The following is a 17,485-nucleotide window of genomic DNA, read 5'->3' as shown; positions in this document are numbered from 1 at the left end:
GAAAAATCTTAAGTCTTTGCTTGCCTCTGCTATTGACAAATACTGGGCAAAATATGTGGCTTAAAGAGAAGGAGGAAATTCACTGTTATTATGGGTTACTCCTTGCAGTTCAAGCATTAAAATCTGTGCATTCTGTTAAACCTTATTTTGAAGAAGGATGGGCAGAAAGATGGATTTTTAAAAATATGTTAAAATAGAAGAGAGATCTTGGCATTGAGGAGTTGAACATTTGAAAATTGAGAAATGCAGGATTTAATACTGCCTGCTTAGCTTTATTCCAAGTCATTGGCGTCTGCCGTTGTCCCATGTTTTTTTTTCAGTAGCTAACCTGCCATCCTGTAGGTTAGATGGCACTCATCAGGTGAGCAGGCAGGAGGGACTGGTTTGTCTCCGTTGCATACTGCATGTATTCTCCGTGACTTTGCCTAGAATTATTTATTTTTCTCTGTGTGGCATGCTCCACTGTAGTATAGAATGGTTCTCATAGAATGAGGGGACAATTATTTTTCTCAGAGAAATGAGACACAGAGTGGATACGTCAAATGTACTTGAAATTGTGGGTACCTGATCTGTGATGCAAAAAAACAGATTTTTCAGAGCACATAGCATTGTGCAGAGCACGGCTTTCAGGTTGCAGTTGGGTATACTCAACCTTCAGCAGCGTAGACCTTCACATTTCACCAAAACCAGCCTGATTTTTCAGGTGGCCGTTGCTTGTGAGCCCTTCCAATAAAGTGTAAGTAAGTAGGCCAGCAGCATAGAGAATCTCTGTAGCAGAGGCTGAAGTATTTTTCAGCTTTCTGGGGCAGAATTTGGTTGCTTTTATTGCTTTTTCTACTGTATAGTCTTCAGCGTCTACGGTGCACAGGGATTGCGATCCTGTTTCATCCTAGTGGCAATCCAGACCTTTAATGAGAATTAAAATAAAGATGTGGTCCTTAACTGTAAATTGACACACGATTTGTATGTACAGGGAATTGAAATGAGGATTACACTGGCTTCTGATTGCATGCTTTTTGCAGCTTAATGTATTTTTCATGTTCTCTTTACATGAACATACAGCGAACATTCATTATTGAAGGATGCTAATGTTACAGGAACCATGTGCGTACATCTGCTGACAGAATTTGGCCTGCGTAGAGATGTAACTTGTTTATATTAATAGTATCATGAGAACTAAGGTCTCAACCATTCAGTCAGCTCACTGTAGCATGATAAATGCCTCAGCTCAGAACTCGTGCATTGGTAGTATATGGTAAATTTATTTTTAAGTCTCGTTAGTAGCATGTATTACACTGTTTTTGGTGATTTTTTTTCTTAACCAGAATTATTCCTCTGTTTGTAGCATATTTCTGAAATACTTGATTTAATCTGGCTTGCTGTAGTCTTCGTAAAAGCCTATACTGTAACAATAAGATTCCTATAATTTAAAAGAAAATAAGTTAAAAAATCCTGGTTTATTAAAAATATAATATGGCTTCATACAATAAGTATTTTCTTAGAAACCACCCTGTTTAGTAATTTTAAGAAAAAAAATTTAAGCAGTTACTTCCTCTGATTTTGGATTTTAATCATTATTCCACTTAAGCTTCCATGGTTTACTACCACTGCCAGTGAAAGAACTCGAGCACTAAATAGTTTAATTATCTGCTATGCAGCAGCTGCTAATATTATTTTTAAAAATGCCATCTCATCTTTAGGTCCGCTGTGGACAAAAAAAGAAAGGCAGATAGGATGACTGTAGCTACCCTGTCTGCATGGCTCTGGCTTCCTTCTTCTCACTCTCACTTGCAGTTTTCAGTGTAATGAAGAGCGGGAGAACAATATTCTGTAATTAAGGATTCCATTAAGTTGAAGAAAAGAGCAAATGGAGTTGTTTGTTCTCCTAGCTGCAAAAATTTGTCTGGGGTGGGGGTTAGTGGTAGTAGTGAGGAAAGAGGGAGAGGTGGGTGGAGAGACCGAGTCAGGGCTGTTTGTTGAATATACTGTTAAGGACTGTTACCATCCTAATTAATCAAGTTAGAAATTACAGCTGTAGTCGGTTTCCCCCCAATTCTTGTTATCAATTTTCTTCTCTTTTGAGACAAAGCAAATATAAATTTTGTGTTCATTTGTCATTCGTTCTTTGACTTCAGCATCTCTGAAAATAACAATGTAGCACAAAAGACCAGTATTTACCTAGTTGTAATGTGGGTTGCCATGGTGTTTTGCAAATTATTGCAATTATGTTCACCATGCGAGTCGCCCTTGGTAACTGGCGAAAAAACTGATAATCCTGTTTTGAACAAAAGGTCAAATTGCTGAATAGAAAGTCTTGATTAACTAAAAGATGTACAAAGTGGAATTATTTCCTACCATTCAGAAATAGTTCTTGATCGGGTTTGGGGGAGGGGGTGAGTAAGTACATCTGATTACTGAAGTACAAAGCATTGAAAGGATGTTGTCTTGAGCCTTTCATGTAGTCTTAATGGTGGCTTTTTTGTCAAATTTACCCATTTGCGGCATTGAAAGAGGCAGCTGCATTTAAGCTTGAGAGATGGTGCTTTTTCAAGAGTTCAGTGCATGGAAAGTTCTCAGCAGTATCTGCAGTTTACTATTAGACCTTCGGCTATTAAAACTGATGTGCTGCATTTGAGCCCATAGCTCTCGGTGCTTGTAAAACCCTCTGACTGATGATCTAATAAAGTGCTCTTACCGGACAATCTCTGATCAGATACTTTAGAAAAAAATAAAAAAAAAAAAATAACCAGAGCTCTGAAAAGGATGGGGACGGAAACAAATGGCTCCGCTGAAAAGTTTGCTTTTGTAATCTGCACGGGAAATATTAGTAAATGTGACTTGATATTCATTTTAAGTACTTTAAATGCCCACAGTATTGCTCCAGAAATCTTTTTTTATTTACGTTTACATAATAAAATTAAGGAGAAGCATTTTCAAAAGTGTCAGTCCTCAACAATAATATACAAATAAATAGAGAAAATATTAGTCTTCCTCTCATCACATGCAAAATATTGCGATTTCCTGCACTTTATTGCTGTGAATTTCCTGTCTTCTCCTAATTTTTTTCTGTTTGGGGGGGTAGGCTAGGGAAGCAGTGAAGAGGAGGAAGGGTTTTTCTTTTTTAATTATTTGGCTTTTTGTTTTTAAATAGCTACCTGGAAATTAATTCTTAAAACTTTGGAGAGCCCGTGTGAGAGCAGCCTGAAAGCTAAGTAAACCTGAGCAAGTTTGTGGGTTTACATTCTGCATCACCTAGCAACCCCCCGGCTCAGCCAGTTCCCTTGTCTGCCCTCAGCCCTGTTTACAGACCATTCAAACTGATCGTCGACACCATGAAAGATATTCAGTTTCATTAGTTCCATTCTCAAGGAGAAAATAATTAAACTTAAATGAACAAACATTGCTTAGTGATGGTTTAAACTTTTCTAGTTTAAGGTGACCAGCATGTTGCGAACATTTTGTCTATCGTTATCTTTTATTCTGTTGAGCTCCTCTAAGCTTACGTATTGTGTATGTATGCACATTATTATTTTTAAAGTTTTCATGACTGTATTAACTCTCTCAGTATTCTAGGGGTGTTCGTAGTCATGTTGCAAAGGTAAATGTTTCGTGTAAACCCTCTCCTTGTCTCTCTACTTACTTGAAATGTGTACTGGAGTCAACACATCTTACTGACATTGCCACATACAAGGGCACATGGTTAAAGTTAAATATTCCCTCCATGATCTGTGTTACGTCTGACCTCACCAAACTTCCTGCAGAACATTTCTGTGGCAGGGGAAAATCAAAGACTACGTGTATGTTTGAAGGAAGAGGGCAGAGTAGGGGAAGATGGCAGAGGTGTGGTGTTTTCAGCTTTCTACCCAAAGTAGTGGCAGTGGTCTTAAGAAATCTTGAGTTCTTATTGTTTGTATTTTGCTAGATTCTTTAACAGGCAATTCGTGGATGGACTGTATGAGCTCTTTGTGCTTTGTTGACAGCTGACAGACAAAGCAAAATTATTTCTGAAGCAAGGTACTGTACTTAGTTGTGACCTGTTGCGGCTGAAGAATGTAGCTTGCTTTGAGTTGTATGAATAGGGATAACATTTTACAGAATGGACTTGAATATCCATCTAGAGGTTTTAGATGTCCACAAGTACATAAAACCTATTTCAGTGATCCTTTCTGCAGTGTTATTTTCCATACGTAGTCATTTCTCCCAGTTGCTTGCTTGAAATCTAATTTAGTCGTTTTCATATTGTCTTAAGTAAAATAAAAAGGCTGATAGTTGCTGGTTTTCTGTGAGAGAGTATTTCAACCTGTGAATGCCTGTGCCATACTTTTTAATGTTTTGGCTGCGTATTTTGGTGCCCAGAACCTTATTTTACTGAAGATAACAAGACTGAGGTATTGGCTTTGATGTGAAGTAAAGCAGAACATACTTGCTAATTTAGTGTATAATGTACAGCTGTTAAGGTTGGATTTTGTCTGCTCGTGTTGCTATTACATGTGTTTAAATGAGGGCCACTGTTTGCATCTAACCTATCATAAGGGTTTGGAGTGCTCCATTATCTTTTCAGCAGACTGATGACAGAGCCTGCACAAATGAGATCAATAAGTTTCAAATAACTTGTATGAAATGACATATGACTGTACAGTTGAAGATGTCTTACTTAAAAAAAAAATCAATTTTTAATAACATGTAAAACTTTTGCACTGACCTACAGATATTTTTCACTTCTGTCTTGTTAGATAATGTTGCTTAAAGCACTTTTAATGTTACCTTGAGCATTTGTCATCTTGGGGTTGTGGGGTACATTTCTTGCTTTTTCCATTATAACTTTCTTTGGTATCTTTTTCTAAGACTAATAATTAAGCTGATATGACGGATATTGCTCAAGGTAATATTTTCTAGAGGTTAATGAAATTTTCTTTCAGTCTTAGGTGTTTTCATTCAGTGTTCATTCAGTTTTGAAATTCATTCAGATTAGAAAGCAATTCTACTTCTTCTACTTTGGAATATCCAAATCACAGAATATCATTCTTGGAAGTCTACAGGATTTCATTTTCAGTAGCATAGAAATAGGCATATTATCTTTTGTGACTTACTTTGTGTGACAACAGCAGTACATTACTAATAGGATCTTGAGGTAGCCAGTTTATAAAAAGGTACTTAATATATGTCTGTAGTGAATAAATTTCTAAAAATTATTCCTGTGGGACAGAATTTGGTTGTAGGTTAAACTGTCTGGAGTTTATGTCAAACTTTTTACAATACTCAGAGGGAATTAGGCTTTGGTCTTTGTGTATTTTGAATCTGAGCAGTTCAATGTGAAAGGTAAGCTTCACTTTTTGTAATGGCTGCCTGGAGCCCACATCACTTCCTCTGTCATGCTAACATCATCAGCTTTTTCAAGACAGAAGGACATTTTGTGTTTTTCTGAGAAACTCAGTATTTATTTCCTCTCTCACATTTTCTTTAAGGTATTGAGTTAGTAAAGCTATGTACTTCTCAATTCTCAATTACAGGTTGCCTGGTTGCTCTGGTCCTTCAAGGGTGTGGATCCTGTCAACTCCAGTCACCTTTCAGTCAGTTTGGGCTGGTAGCTTTGCAGAGGGGAACTGTGAGGACAGATGAGAGTGTCTCTGAGGACAGGAGGGTTCAATAGATACAATTTTGGAGAGGGAATCCACTCTTGCCAGCAGTACTATCTCATGGGATGGTAAAATGATCATTTGGCTTACACTAGAAAGCTGTTGGCTAACATGCTTCAGTTTGATAACATCCCTTAATGCTATTCCTGTGAATATATTCTGAATATATGAACAGACATCTCCATGGTCTAAACTGCTTTCAAATAGTACACTTTCAAAAGCAATTCATATCTCCTCATTACTCTTCTTTCATTTAAGAGACAGTTCTGTATTTTTCCTCAAAGACTGCTTCTATCTGTTGATCAGCCTGGATAACGCTTTCTCAGGCAAATGGTGAATTTGGGAGGGGTAGAATGAACCATCCAGGAAAGGCATTTCCTTTCTTTATGAGAGTTTTATTGTGTTTGTTTTGTTTTGTTTTTTATCTGCTCCATCCCATGGCTGAATTCAGATCGTTTATATAGGCCAAAACTCAAGAAGATCTGAAAATGAGGAAGTGCTTTGAAAAGAAATTGAAATTGTGTCTTCAACTTGCATTGAAGTGAGACAGCATGAACTGGAGTATGAAAAGCTGTGGTCCCTGTTTACTTCTTTCCTAAATTGGATGATCAGGAAACATCAGACTCTAAAACTACTCATAGCAGGAAATGTAATTTATTTTTTCTGAGTGAGGAACTAGGTACAATATTTAATGTATAGGGAAAAAAAGTCAATGGATATGAATGAGGTGATTTAAAGAAAAAAAAAGTTCCTTATCTTCACTTGTGATATGGATAGTCATATGTCACACTAGATCTGTGATCAGATCTCTTAATGGACTATAGATAGTTTCATGGATGAATTTCAGGAACAAATTTCAGTCATTGTGTTACTTAAACTATTTGCATTGCTTCTTGGAACTTAAGGGCAAATATACACAATGCATAACAGAACACCAGAGAATACTGAATAAGCATTCCCTGGGTGAGGAATTTAAGCTTTAGGAAAATTCCTAAACAAATTTATGAAAATGTAAGGTGTTTCCCATTCTAAGTATACTACAGTATGTTTCCTTTCAGCTAGAACAAGCTTGGTGATACGTTTAACATGGTACATTAAAAGACATTAAAATCCCCACTAAAAGACAAAAGCAGTAGTCAGCCAGCATCAATATCTTGACCCAGCTCTTTTTACAAAGCAGTCTTTTAAGAGTCTGTGAAAAAATAATTAATTTATTAGCTGGGAGATGAGTAAGTGTTACACTGAGAACAGCAGTATAAAGCATTTAAAACAAGATATTCTCAAAGTTCATCCTTTGTTTTGTTAGGTTTGAGTGTAAATTAGATAAATCAGTTAGATAAATTAATTTTAAGAGATTTTTAACTTAAGTGAAAGATTTAGTTATGCCTAGCATTTCAAAAGAATTTGCACACACATTGTGAAATTCTAGGATGAAATTCAGACATATCTCTAGTCAGGAATCTCTTGAACCTGACTTTAGGGCTTCTGATTTCCTGTGATTTCATCTCTAAGGAAAATTGTATTTCATTTCCAAGGAAATACACACAAATGAAAATCACAGAGAAAGCTTTTCTAGTAATTTCTTCCAGGTTTTACAAAGTCAAGTGTTATTAAAGTGGAGAAGAAGGTTGGAATGATTAGTATAAATATCTGAAACTACATGTGAAGAAACTTTGTAGATCCTGTAGGTTTCCTTCAAATATGAAAATTAGATTCTTCTCACAGTCTCACAGGTATTATTAGTTTGTTAGTGCTCAGTGTCTGGTATGCTTGAATAGCAAGTTTCCTCTCTTGCTTTGAAGGATGCTGAAAAAGTTGTTGACCCAGAATTCTGTGTTAGCATTTCGTTCTAATTCCACCACTCTGTTTTTAAGGGCTGGTTTATATGATTCTTATCAGTACAGTATGCCTTCCCATTATCATGGAGATTATCATTGATAGGAAAGTATCAAAATAAGTCAGATTCTCTACCTATGAAAATCCAGCTCCATTTTCTAGTGCGAACTTCTGGAGAGCTGAAAAAGTTTGTTTCCTCAGAGAAGCTGGCTGTTGCATGTTCCTATAAAGGCTTCATTTCTGATGGTGGTCATTTTGCAAGAGGGTGAGAAAGTAAAAGAAGCCCGATGGCTGATTTTCCGTATATGATGCTCTTCTGAGATAGGATATTCTTTTTCATTTTCCTTACATTTCTGGGAAGATTATCTCCAAATTTCACCTTTGCAATGAATTCACTTGCCTTTTCTTTCTCCTACCCAAAGACAGTGGATGATAGAAAGGTAGTTTTTTAGTCATCATACTGTGTTCCGTCACATGTTGATGCAGTGTTTTATAAGTTCAGATAATTCAGACTCCAAGTTGTTTGCATTAATAGCTACAAATTTCAAAGGAATGATCATCTCTATCAGGCTGTCTAGGAAATGCATAGTCTGGATGAGGCAAGATGTTTTAAGATATCACCTGTGTGGTGCCCTTCTGATCGAACTGGACTCCACCAAGTCTACTTTTCTAGCCTTGCAGATAAGTTATGCAGATAAGTTACTCCATCACTAGGATTGATCCAGCAATTATTTCAGGCTTCTTTATACTTGCTCTGGGAGGAAAATCAGAATGAAGCAGCTAGCTGGACAAGAGAAAGTGTATGAAGCAGGTAAGCATCAGAGTGGTGTGGTTTTGTAGGCCAGTTGTAGCCTTTCCTCATTGAGACTTCCATCTTGAGAAGGCCTTTCAACAATTGAATGAGTTCATTTTCTTGTGCCCACGAGCAATAGAATTGATTTCTCTACAAGAGAGGTCTTCTGAGTTTTTTTAGTAGTTTTATTTCCCTGTGAAAAACTGCATTTTCCCTGAGAAAACTGAGTTATGCTGAGTTTCAGCTCAGAAAGTGGGTGAAGTTTTCTGCATGAAACCTTGTTTATTATTTATGATACCATCCCTGATCTGAGGGCTTTTAACTTGTGAATGTAAGTGTTGCTCTAGTCCATATTGTCTACAGAAATCCCAGTGTGTGACACTAGTTCCTCACAGTGTCATTGAGATTTTCATTGCTGCTGAGATCTCACCAGCACTACATTAGATTGTGTCAGTGTTTTTACCTGACTATTTCTTCTGAAGAGACAAAAAAAGCAACTTGGAATTTGAAGTTACTTAAAAGTTTTTGAGTTTCTAGTACACTGCAGAAAAACTTCCCTCACTCTTTAGTAGTAGATCATCTTTAAGTAGAAATTGATTCCACCTGTGGTGTTTCAAGTGTAAATTGTGATGCAATTCTTAAAAGATGTAGCTACTATTAATAGCCAAAACTCTTGCCAAAGAATTTGCAAACCAAGGTTTTGGCTCAAGTTCTAATTCCTGAGATGCTCCATACTACTGAAGAGCATTTGTCTATCTGTTCCCCGAAACATTCAGATATTTATAGAAGACACAGACAGGTGGACACAGAGAATACACTTGAGATGTACAACAGGTTATAGCAAGTGGAACCAATAACTTTATGGCCACTGAATCACACCCCCAGATCCTTTTCCTCCATGCAGCTTTTCAGCCACTGCCCTAAGCCTGTAGCGATGCATGGGGTTTTTGTAACCAAAATGCAGGACTCTGCACTTGGTCTTGTTAGAATTCATACAGTTGGCCTCAGCTCATTGATCCAGCCTATCTGTGATGCCTGAATCAGAAAATTTTCATTGTGTTGTCTGATACTCAGCCTTCCAGAAACTGGCTTATTAATCAGTAAGCTCACACTGGTTGACTAGGAAAGCAGATCCGGGTAGTCTTCCCACACTTTTGTTTTGGGGAGGCTTGGTAAAATAAGATGGTAATTCCAGCTTTCGCTGAGGAAGATTCTGTGAAGTTTGGATTCAGTATGCTTGAGCTTAGGTGTTTTAGCCATCTGGAGATCAGATGTCATGCACCAAGATCCCATTTTAAAAAATCCACATTAATATTATCTTCAACAGAGAGTGTAGAGAAGGAATCACTAATTACGTTTTAATTTCTGCTCCAAAGTGACTAACAGTAGCCTGAATAATTTTTAGTTATTGCAATTTTGTCCTTTGTACTATTTTTTCATTCCATATGAGTTTAAAGCATCTCAGTCCCTCAGTGTCCGGGCTATCTGAAGGCAGGAACACACATACAGAACTGTTGTAGAGTAGCACATCCAGTCTTCTGTGGTAGCAGGCAATCAGACTAGACTGCGAAATGTAGTTTATAAAAGCAGTTAAGATAAAGCTCAATAAATATGTGTTGTTAACTCCTGCAACTTCTGTTTGAAAGGCTGTTCCAAAACCACTTGCCTCTGTATTTTGGGGTAATATTTATAATACTTGTTGATCACTAGAGTGAGAGAGACTAATTCTCAAGAATAGACTTACGAAGAAAGAAAATTACTTTTGACTTGCAAATTTCTCCCCATTAGCTACAGTTTGTGGACATAGTACTCTTGAGGGATTTTCCTTTATGTTATGCATTTGCTTCAGGGTTTATTTTTGAAGACATTTTCTTTATATTTTAAAATGAGTTAAGCATTTGTAGACAGAATGTTTGGAAATTCTACTTGCCTTTTTTTTTTTTTTCAGTCAAATTGTATTTCATTTCCCACAGTGCTGCAGATACCAAGTGGAACAAAACTGAAGGTTTTCTATTATGATTTTGTTTGATCTATTGCAAATTAACTTACAGACTTAGTGATAGCTGCTGGGAAAGGAAGGATTGGTTTTGTTTGGTCAGTGAAGATGATAGGCATGGATCAAATAAGGGTTAACAGTAATACACTTGAACAAATTGAATCAGAACATAATGCATGTATTGAATTTGATTGCAACGTGCATGTCCATGGAAAAGTTTTTTGTTTAAAACAAATCAAGGCTATGGCTTAATTATCAAAGCAAAACAAGAGACATAAAGAGCTATGTGTTTCTGATACTGCTTTTTCAAAAATGGCTCTCTTCACACAGTTATCTACATGTTTAATTTCCATGCATAACAGCAACGGTTATTGTTGTCATTTGTTAAGAGAGATTAACAGATAGTAAGTACAAACAAACGCAAATAAGTCCTGAATAGAGAGGTGACAAAGAAGAAAAGACCTCTTTAATGTTAATTATAACTGGTAGGAAGTCTAGACAAATTACATTAACTGTTGTCTCTACAAACCGAAGGGGCATTCAGTTAACATCTACGTCACATTTTTTTTTTTGATGTAGCCAACTTAGATCTCAATTTTTTAAATACGGTTCATTGAGAAATGTACTTTTCAGCAGAAGTTATGTTTTAGTTCTTAGTAGTTAAAAACAAGTACAATAGTAATAAGCTGTTGAGTCTGAATGCTTATTTTTATCCCAAACTACTGTTTCCAGTTTAAGCAAGGATTTTTTTCAGTCTTGTTTCACCTTCCATACTTTGTGACCAGTAAAGTTCCCAATATTTTCTTCAACAGTGACTACATTAGGCTGACGTAATTACATAAAGAAACTTGTTTCAAACGTCATTATGTAATCATGGTTTGACTGGAGCAATTATATGCTCCATTTCAGGATAATGGAAGCGGTACCTTGCTAGTTGTGTAGTCCTGTGATTCTTAATCATTAGCTAAAAATGCCAATAGGTGGCAGAAAATGCACTGTTACTTTTATCATGCAGTATTTTCATGGTTGTCTATTTCTGAGCGTTCTGCTCAGCTGAAGTTGAGATGCTGCTCCTATTCTAGGCTTTGTTTTTTCAGTTGTACTTGCATTCCCTAACTAAATACCCCATGATCTGGCAGTTTTTGTGCTTTGTTTTTCTAGTATAATAAATTGTTTTAAAGTTCAAATGTAGTCATTTAATATGTTTTGAGTCATGAAAGCTCTCTTTTTTGTGCACACAAAATCTTCTCTTATAGTTTCAGTCGAAACAATTTTGCACAAAACCAGGAGGGTTTGGGACTGGGCTAGGATACCTTCTGCACCACTTCCTGCCTGGCTGTTTATTTTAAAGGCCTGTTTGTTTCAGACTGCTGCCAGATGCTTCATAGGAAGTCTCAGATACCATGTAATAGGCAAATGTGACATAACAGCTTTGCAGAGAGAGCATGTCCTTAGTGGCTTCTTATGAAAGATACATGACAATTTTTTCCAAAAATGTTTTTGAGTTTTCTCTCACAGTGGCTCTAATGATATTCTCAGTACTTACAGAAGTGAGTATGTGAAGATCTCAAGTTTGTCCCTTTGACAACTTTTTATAGAAGTAAGTTATTCCACGTCTGTTGAAACTGAATTAAAAAAAAAAAATGAAGCAACTAATCAACAGCTTCTTCTTTTAGAAATAAATCTTAGGTCCATGTGGAAAACCAAAGCTAAGCACTAGCTTTTTGACTGGAGGCTCACTTGTGTCTGCTGACTCCAAAAGACCTTGGGTCAGGATTAGCCTGGATTAGTACTTTTCCTGATGAAGTATCTACTGATGAAGTAGCTCAGTCCTTTTGAGCAGAGCTTCTATCTTTCTAACATAACTTGAGATATTTACCATAAATAATTTTTAAGCAACTGTGAGAATAGTACTAGGACAGCTAGAGCAAAAGTTGTGCAGCAGACGAAAATATAAGGTTTCTGAATTTTCAATATTTTTTCACCTTGCGTTATTGAATATGTAATGATTAACGTTGTTAATCTGCTTAACAATAAAACCCAAACATAGTTGTCAGTTACATCATACTGTTTCAAAACCAATTGCTCTGACATGGAGTATACCCTTATTTATATATACCGTTATTTTGTTTCCCTACATAATGGTTCACCTCTTCCCAAAATGTTCGGTGAACTGCTTTTTGGAGATGCTTTTTTCATTCTCCTTTTACTATAAACAGTCGCTAGACTGGGTATCAGGCTTTTATGTACACAAAGTTGGGTGAAATTAACCCTACCCCCATATGTATGGGACACTTTCTGACTCTTTACAACTCTTCAGTCTTTAAAGCTGTTTTGTGTACTTCATTTCTGCATTATGGACTAAAGCACACGTCTTAGGTAGTGCTGCATATCTTGCCTTTGCCATGAAGTTCACAGAAGGCTATTCTAGTCTGCCCACAGGGACATGAAAGCTCCTTTCTGCAAAAGCAACAGGAAGTGTTTTGATGTACATGGTGCCAAGTGGGATAAAGTTGCGGATATGACATGGCTGGAGAAATGGTGAAAGTGAGGTTTGTGGAATAAGCAAATAGTTGTTTGGAAAGGAGTTGAGGTTTCATCTAAAACAAACAAAAAAGAACCTAACAGAAACCAAATCCCTGAATCAAACTTCTAGCACCTGTGAAAAGATTATAGCATGTATTTTTGAATTGAACGAAGGAGTGAAAATGACAAACATGAAAGGACACAGTGTTCAAGTTGTCCAATTACTTGGAGAACAAGCCACCAAGAAATTCTCTGTATACTCCAGCAAACAATAGGAAAAACTGACAAAAAAATAAAGTAAATCAAGTATCTGACTTAGTGGCATAATCATATTGAATCGGGACGCTTGATTACTGAGTCACAAAATAGATTCAGTTTTGTCCTTGCCAGTGAGGAAAGAAAACTTAAGTCACGTCTAGTGAGGGGATTCTTCACTGAAAGAGTGATTGTGCACTGGGATAGGCTCCCCAAGGCAGTGGTCACAGCCCCTAGCCTTCCAGAGTTCAAGTAACATTTGGACAACACACTCAGACATAGGGTTTGAATTTTAGCCGGTGTTGTGTGCAGCCAGGAGTTGGCCACAGTGATCCTTGTGAGTCCCTTCCAACTCAGGATATTCTGATTCTGTGATCTTATTAACAATTTTGCCTTCTTGGCAAGCCAGAATCTCCATCAACCTGAGAAGATGTGTACCGTGGCATGCCTTGGCTGCCATGATGGAGACTGGGTGGAAGCCATTGCCGGAACAGGATGATACAGCTTGTTACACAGTGGGAAGGGTTGCAAGCAATTTTCCGAGTTGTCTTCTGGTTTGAAGTATTTCCATCAAAGTACCAGGAATCCTGGTGTGTTTAAATTAGCTTCTTTGCAGGAGCAACAAAAGCAGAAGTTTGGAAATGCAGGCAAAAATAGACTATTCACAGGAGAAACTTCTACTGCAGAGATCTCTGATAAGGTAAAATAGAGAGTTTAATAATGCTGAGCTGCTCGGGATTAGTAAAAGCAGGTAGTGTTTGAGAAAGTTTGCAGAAAGCCCTTCAGATGCTAGGTTGACTTGTTAGTTTACAATGGAAGATGAAATGTTCGTTCACTGAATGTCAAGTGGTGTAGTTGCTAAAAACCCAATCTTAATTTTGCATCCAATCTGTGTATTGACTATTATAATAATGAAATTGTAGTATTTGGATAATAACAAATGTTGTTCTGGAAATTACTGGTCAGTGTTCAGATGTTCACTAGTGCACCAGGCAAACAGCTAGAATAAACAAGCAGAGAACAAGATGGTTCCTCAAGCATCCTGTGCATTGCGTGCTGTACTGGTTTTGTCAGCCTCCCTTTTTGTCCCATTTTCCCCACCCCCTCATTCTAAAAAGAACCTACAAGTGATTAGAGAATGGCAACAAAGATGTGGAGTGGTTTCCATGTAAGGAACAACTAAATAAATTAGAACTGTGGTTTATAAAGGAGTTTGGTTGCAAGTGATGCGATGGAGGTCTGTAAAATCATGAGTGGAATGAAAAAGGTGAATGCAGAGAATGATCATTCCTACTCTTTTCTGATACAAGAACTAGAGGACATGAAAAAAGAAAATTTTTTTGTGTGTTTGAGAGAAATAAGATGCTTTCCTCTACAACACGTAGTTGTTCTGCAGTATATTGTAGATGCTAAAAGTATACATTGGTTCAAAAAGCCCTTGAAGTTCAGTGGGTTGAGGATGTAGTAATGCATCCAGCGCCAATGAATATATAGAGAGGCAGTGATTGAGGAGGTCCTTGCACCATTCCCAAGAGTAGGGAAAATCTTCTGGAAAAAAACTTACTATATGTTTTCTCTTACGCTATTCCCTAGGGACCTGCTATTGGTGGTTTTTGGAGATAGGGTATGGCGCTGGTTTAGCCTATGGCTAGACCTCATGCAAAAGATGTTCTCGGATCCTTACTGATCTCAGAAATATTTGTTCTTTTGTACTCTTAAGAGAACCCTTTTGCTTTGTCTCCTTGAGCTGACATGGAGAAAACTGGCTCAGATTTTGTATAAATTTAACACAGTAAAAAGTTAGTTGTTCATAAATGGGTCTATTTATGTTGAAGTCTCAATAGCATCTATTTAAAAAAAAAAAAAAAGCCTTCTGGCTGTCATTAGTAAATCTAAAAATTAAAACTGTTTTTCCTCTCAAAAGTGTAAGCAAAGAAGTGGCACTTTAAAATTTAAGTGGATGTACTTTGCCTGGTCTGCATGGTTGTATAAAATAATTCTGTTACATGTTAACATTTTCTGAACTGAACAACAGAGGTGTCAGTATATATCAAGGAAGGGATGACTGAGGTGTACAGAACGTGGAATTCGAAGCAAGAAGACTTCAGTTTTCTTCTGCGTCATTGATTGTATTACTGTAAGCAAGGATCTTTATCCCTTTATACCTGATTTTTGGATCTTAGGTACACATGTAACAGTATCAGCTTCAAAGAGGACTTAAAGTGTTTTTTTTTTCGTTTCCCCCCTCTTTGACTATGATGCATTGTTTGGATGGAGTAAAAACAAACTATACCTGGGATTTTTACTAAAAATGTGTTGTTTTTTTTTTTTCTCTTTACATTTTCTCTTTCTGCAGGGTTGGTTAATATGTGAGGAACCAACTTGCCAGAATCGAACTCGACGGCTTCCCCTCAGTTTTTCCCGGAGTGGTCCTGTGTGCCAGACCTGTAGGAAGGCTATCTTGAGACCAGAGGTAAGTGCTCTAGAACAGCAGTGCTTTGTCAAGAGTGGAACAGGATTCTCAGGACAATTACTTGTTGCTCAACTCTACATTTCAAAGGTAACAGAATTAAGTGGAAATTTCTCGTTACTTGGCTAGTCCAAAGGAGACTGCTATATGCTTTTCCTGCTCCACGTTTTAACTGTGGTCTTATTGCTGTGAAGAGAGCATGCCATGCAGCTGCTGTATTTGGAAATTTTCCAGCTGACGAGCATTTGGTCAGCAAACTGGAATTTGTTGGAATGTTTGTGCCAGAATACAGGTAAATTAAACAAAACCAGCCTTCTGAAACAAAAACAACTGCCTACTTTTCTGCTAACTGGCTCTCATGTGGCTGGATGCTTAACATTAAAGGGCTAAGAAGTTAAAAGTAGGCTTTCATATAGTCTCCTCTAGGGCTACTCTAAGGTAACAAATATTTTCAGGAGATGAGAAGTTCTGGGTTCTGCATCTCTGAATTTGTCTCTGTGCCTGGAAAGTATAGAAGCTTTTAAAACTCTCATTGAGCCGAATGCACTGGTCTTTCATAGCTCAGGACTGCATGCTCCACACTATACAATTTTCATGGATTCTGAGTTTAAAGGAAGATGATTCTGTTTCATGGTGTAAAACTCTGGCAAAGTTATTCCATTTCTTTGTTCAGGAGAAAAGAAAAAACAAAGCAAGTTTAACAATTAGAAGTCTTGACATTTTCCAGATTTTACATACAGCAACCAAAGTGAGAGAGGATTCCATAATGAAAATAGGGAATTTTTGACTTAGATTTATTTCAGGTTGAAATAGTCTTTAAATTATCCTTACTTATGTAAAACTTACAAAAATCAAGTGTTTAAGATAGCAGAGTCACATCAGTGTTTTAAAGAAGACAATGTTATATTTACCACATGAGATTTTTTGGTCCCTACTGCAAATGTAAAGAGTCACTGAGGGTAAGTGTCAATAAAGATCAGGGGGCTGAAACAGTATTGTCACTGAAAGAGCGATCAAAAGATAGTGATAATTTTGCAGAATATGTGAAGATCTGATAGAGAGTAGGTAAGAATGAATGGAAGTTTTCAGTCTCCCAGCACAGGACCAGGTGTCACATGACACTGAAAAGGAAGAAAGCAAATCTGACAGAGAACAAATCTTTCGCATGTGCCATTAAACTGCAGTTCATGTCATAAGAAATTTAAATCCAGAAATGGTAGAAGATCAGACTCTTCTATGTGTATTACGAGTGTCCGCGTTTGTCAGTTTACAACAGTTTATGAATAAATGAGAGTTGAAGTTTCTGGTCTTGATCCAACTTCTTGCAATTAGAGTGATGAATGAGATTTAGTAACAAGTAGAATATTCTACCTTCTTCTATTTCTACTTTTGTCACATTCCTCCAAAATGGGGAGACCTCAATGTGGCCTTCCAGTATTTAAAGGGAGTTTATAAACGTGAGAGAAATCAACTTTTTACAAAGATGGGTAGTTATAGGACAAAGGAGAATGGTTTTAAACTAGAGGAAGGGAGATTTAGATTAGATGTCGGGGGAAGTTTTTTACTGAGAGAATGGTGAAGTGCTGGCACAGGCTGCCCAGAGAGGTTGTGGATGCCCCATCCCTGAAAGACTTCAAGGCAAGGTTGGATGGGGCCCTGGGCAATCTGTTCTAGTACTTGATCTAGTGGCTGGCAGCCCTGCCTACTGCAGGGGCATTAGAACTTGACGATCCTTGAGGTCCCTTCCAACCCAAGCCATTCTGTGATGAATAAGCATACGAATAAGATATTGAACTGAGCAGCAGGATCTTTGCTCTGATTAGATCTATTAGTTGCTATTGACCATTCCAAATTTTTGACATAATTAGTGCTGTTTAAACACTGAAGCAGCCTAAATCAGTGTCTTCTAGTTGCCATTTCTTACACAGTACAAACATTTTTAAGAAGCTGAGCATATGATCTATAGTTTCATG

General features: G+C 37.2%; 1 protein-coding gene across 3 annotated transcripts in view; it reads left to right on the top strand.

Annotated features, from left to right (window-relative positions):
• The window catches only part of POLA1 (DNA polymerase alpha 1, catalytic subunit), a 194,358-nt gene that overhangs the window by 116,476 nt on the left and 60,397 nt on the right, over positions 1 to 17,485 (top strand). For all 3 annotated transcript variants that reach the window (XR_002442148.1, XM_021408421.1, XM_021408428.1), the window contains exon 35: positions 15,399 to 15,515. Coding sequence is in view for 2 of the 3 variants with exons in the window: in XM_021408421.1 (XP_021264096.1) it covers positions 15,399 to 15,515 (117 nt within the window). In the remaining variant the exon portion in view is untranslated. Of the gene's footprint in view, positions 1 to 15,398; positions 15,516 to 17,485 lie in introns of those variants that run through there.

This window comes from Numida meleagris, chromosome 1 (assembly GCF_002078875.1).
Source record: "Numida meleagris isolate 19003 breed g44 Domestic line chromosome 1, NumMel1.0, whole genome shotgun sequence".
In the NCBI taxonomy this organism is placed as follows: Eukaryota; Metazoa; Chordata; class Aves; order Galliformes; family Numididae; genus Numida; species Numida meleagris.
Note: the sequence above shows the minus strand (reverse complement) of the source record. Positions and strands in the feature narration are given on the sequence as shown.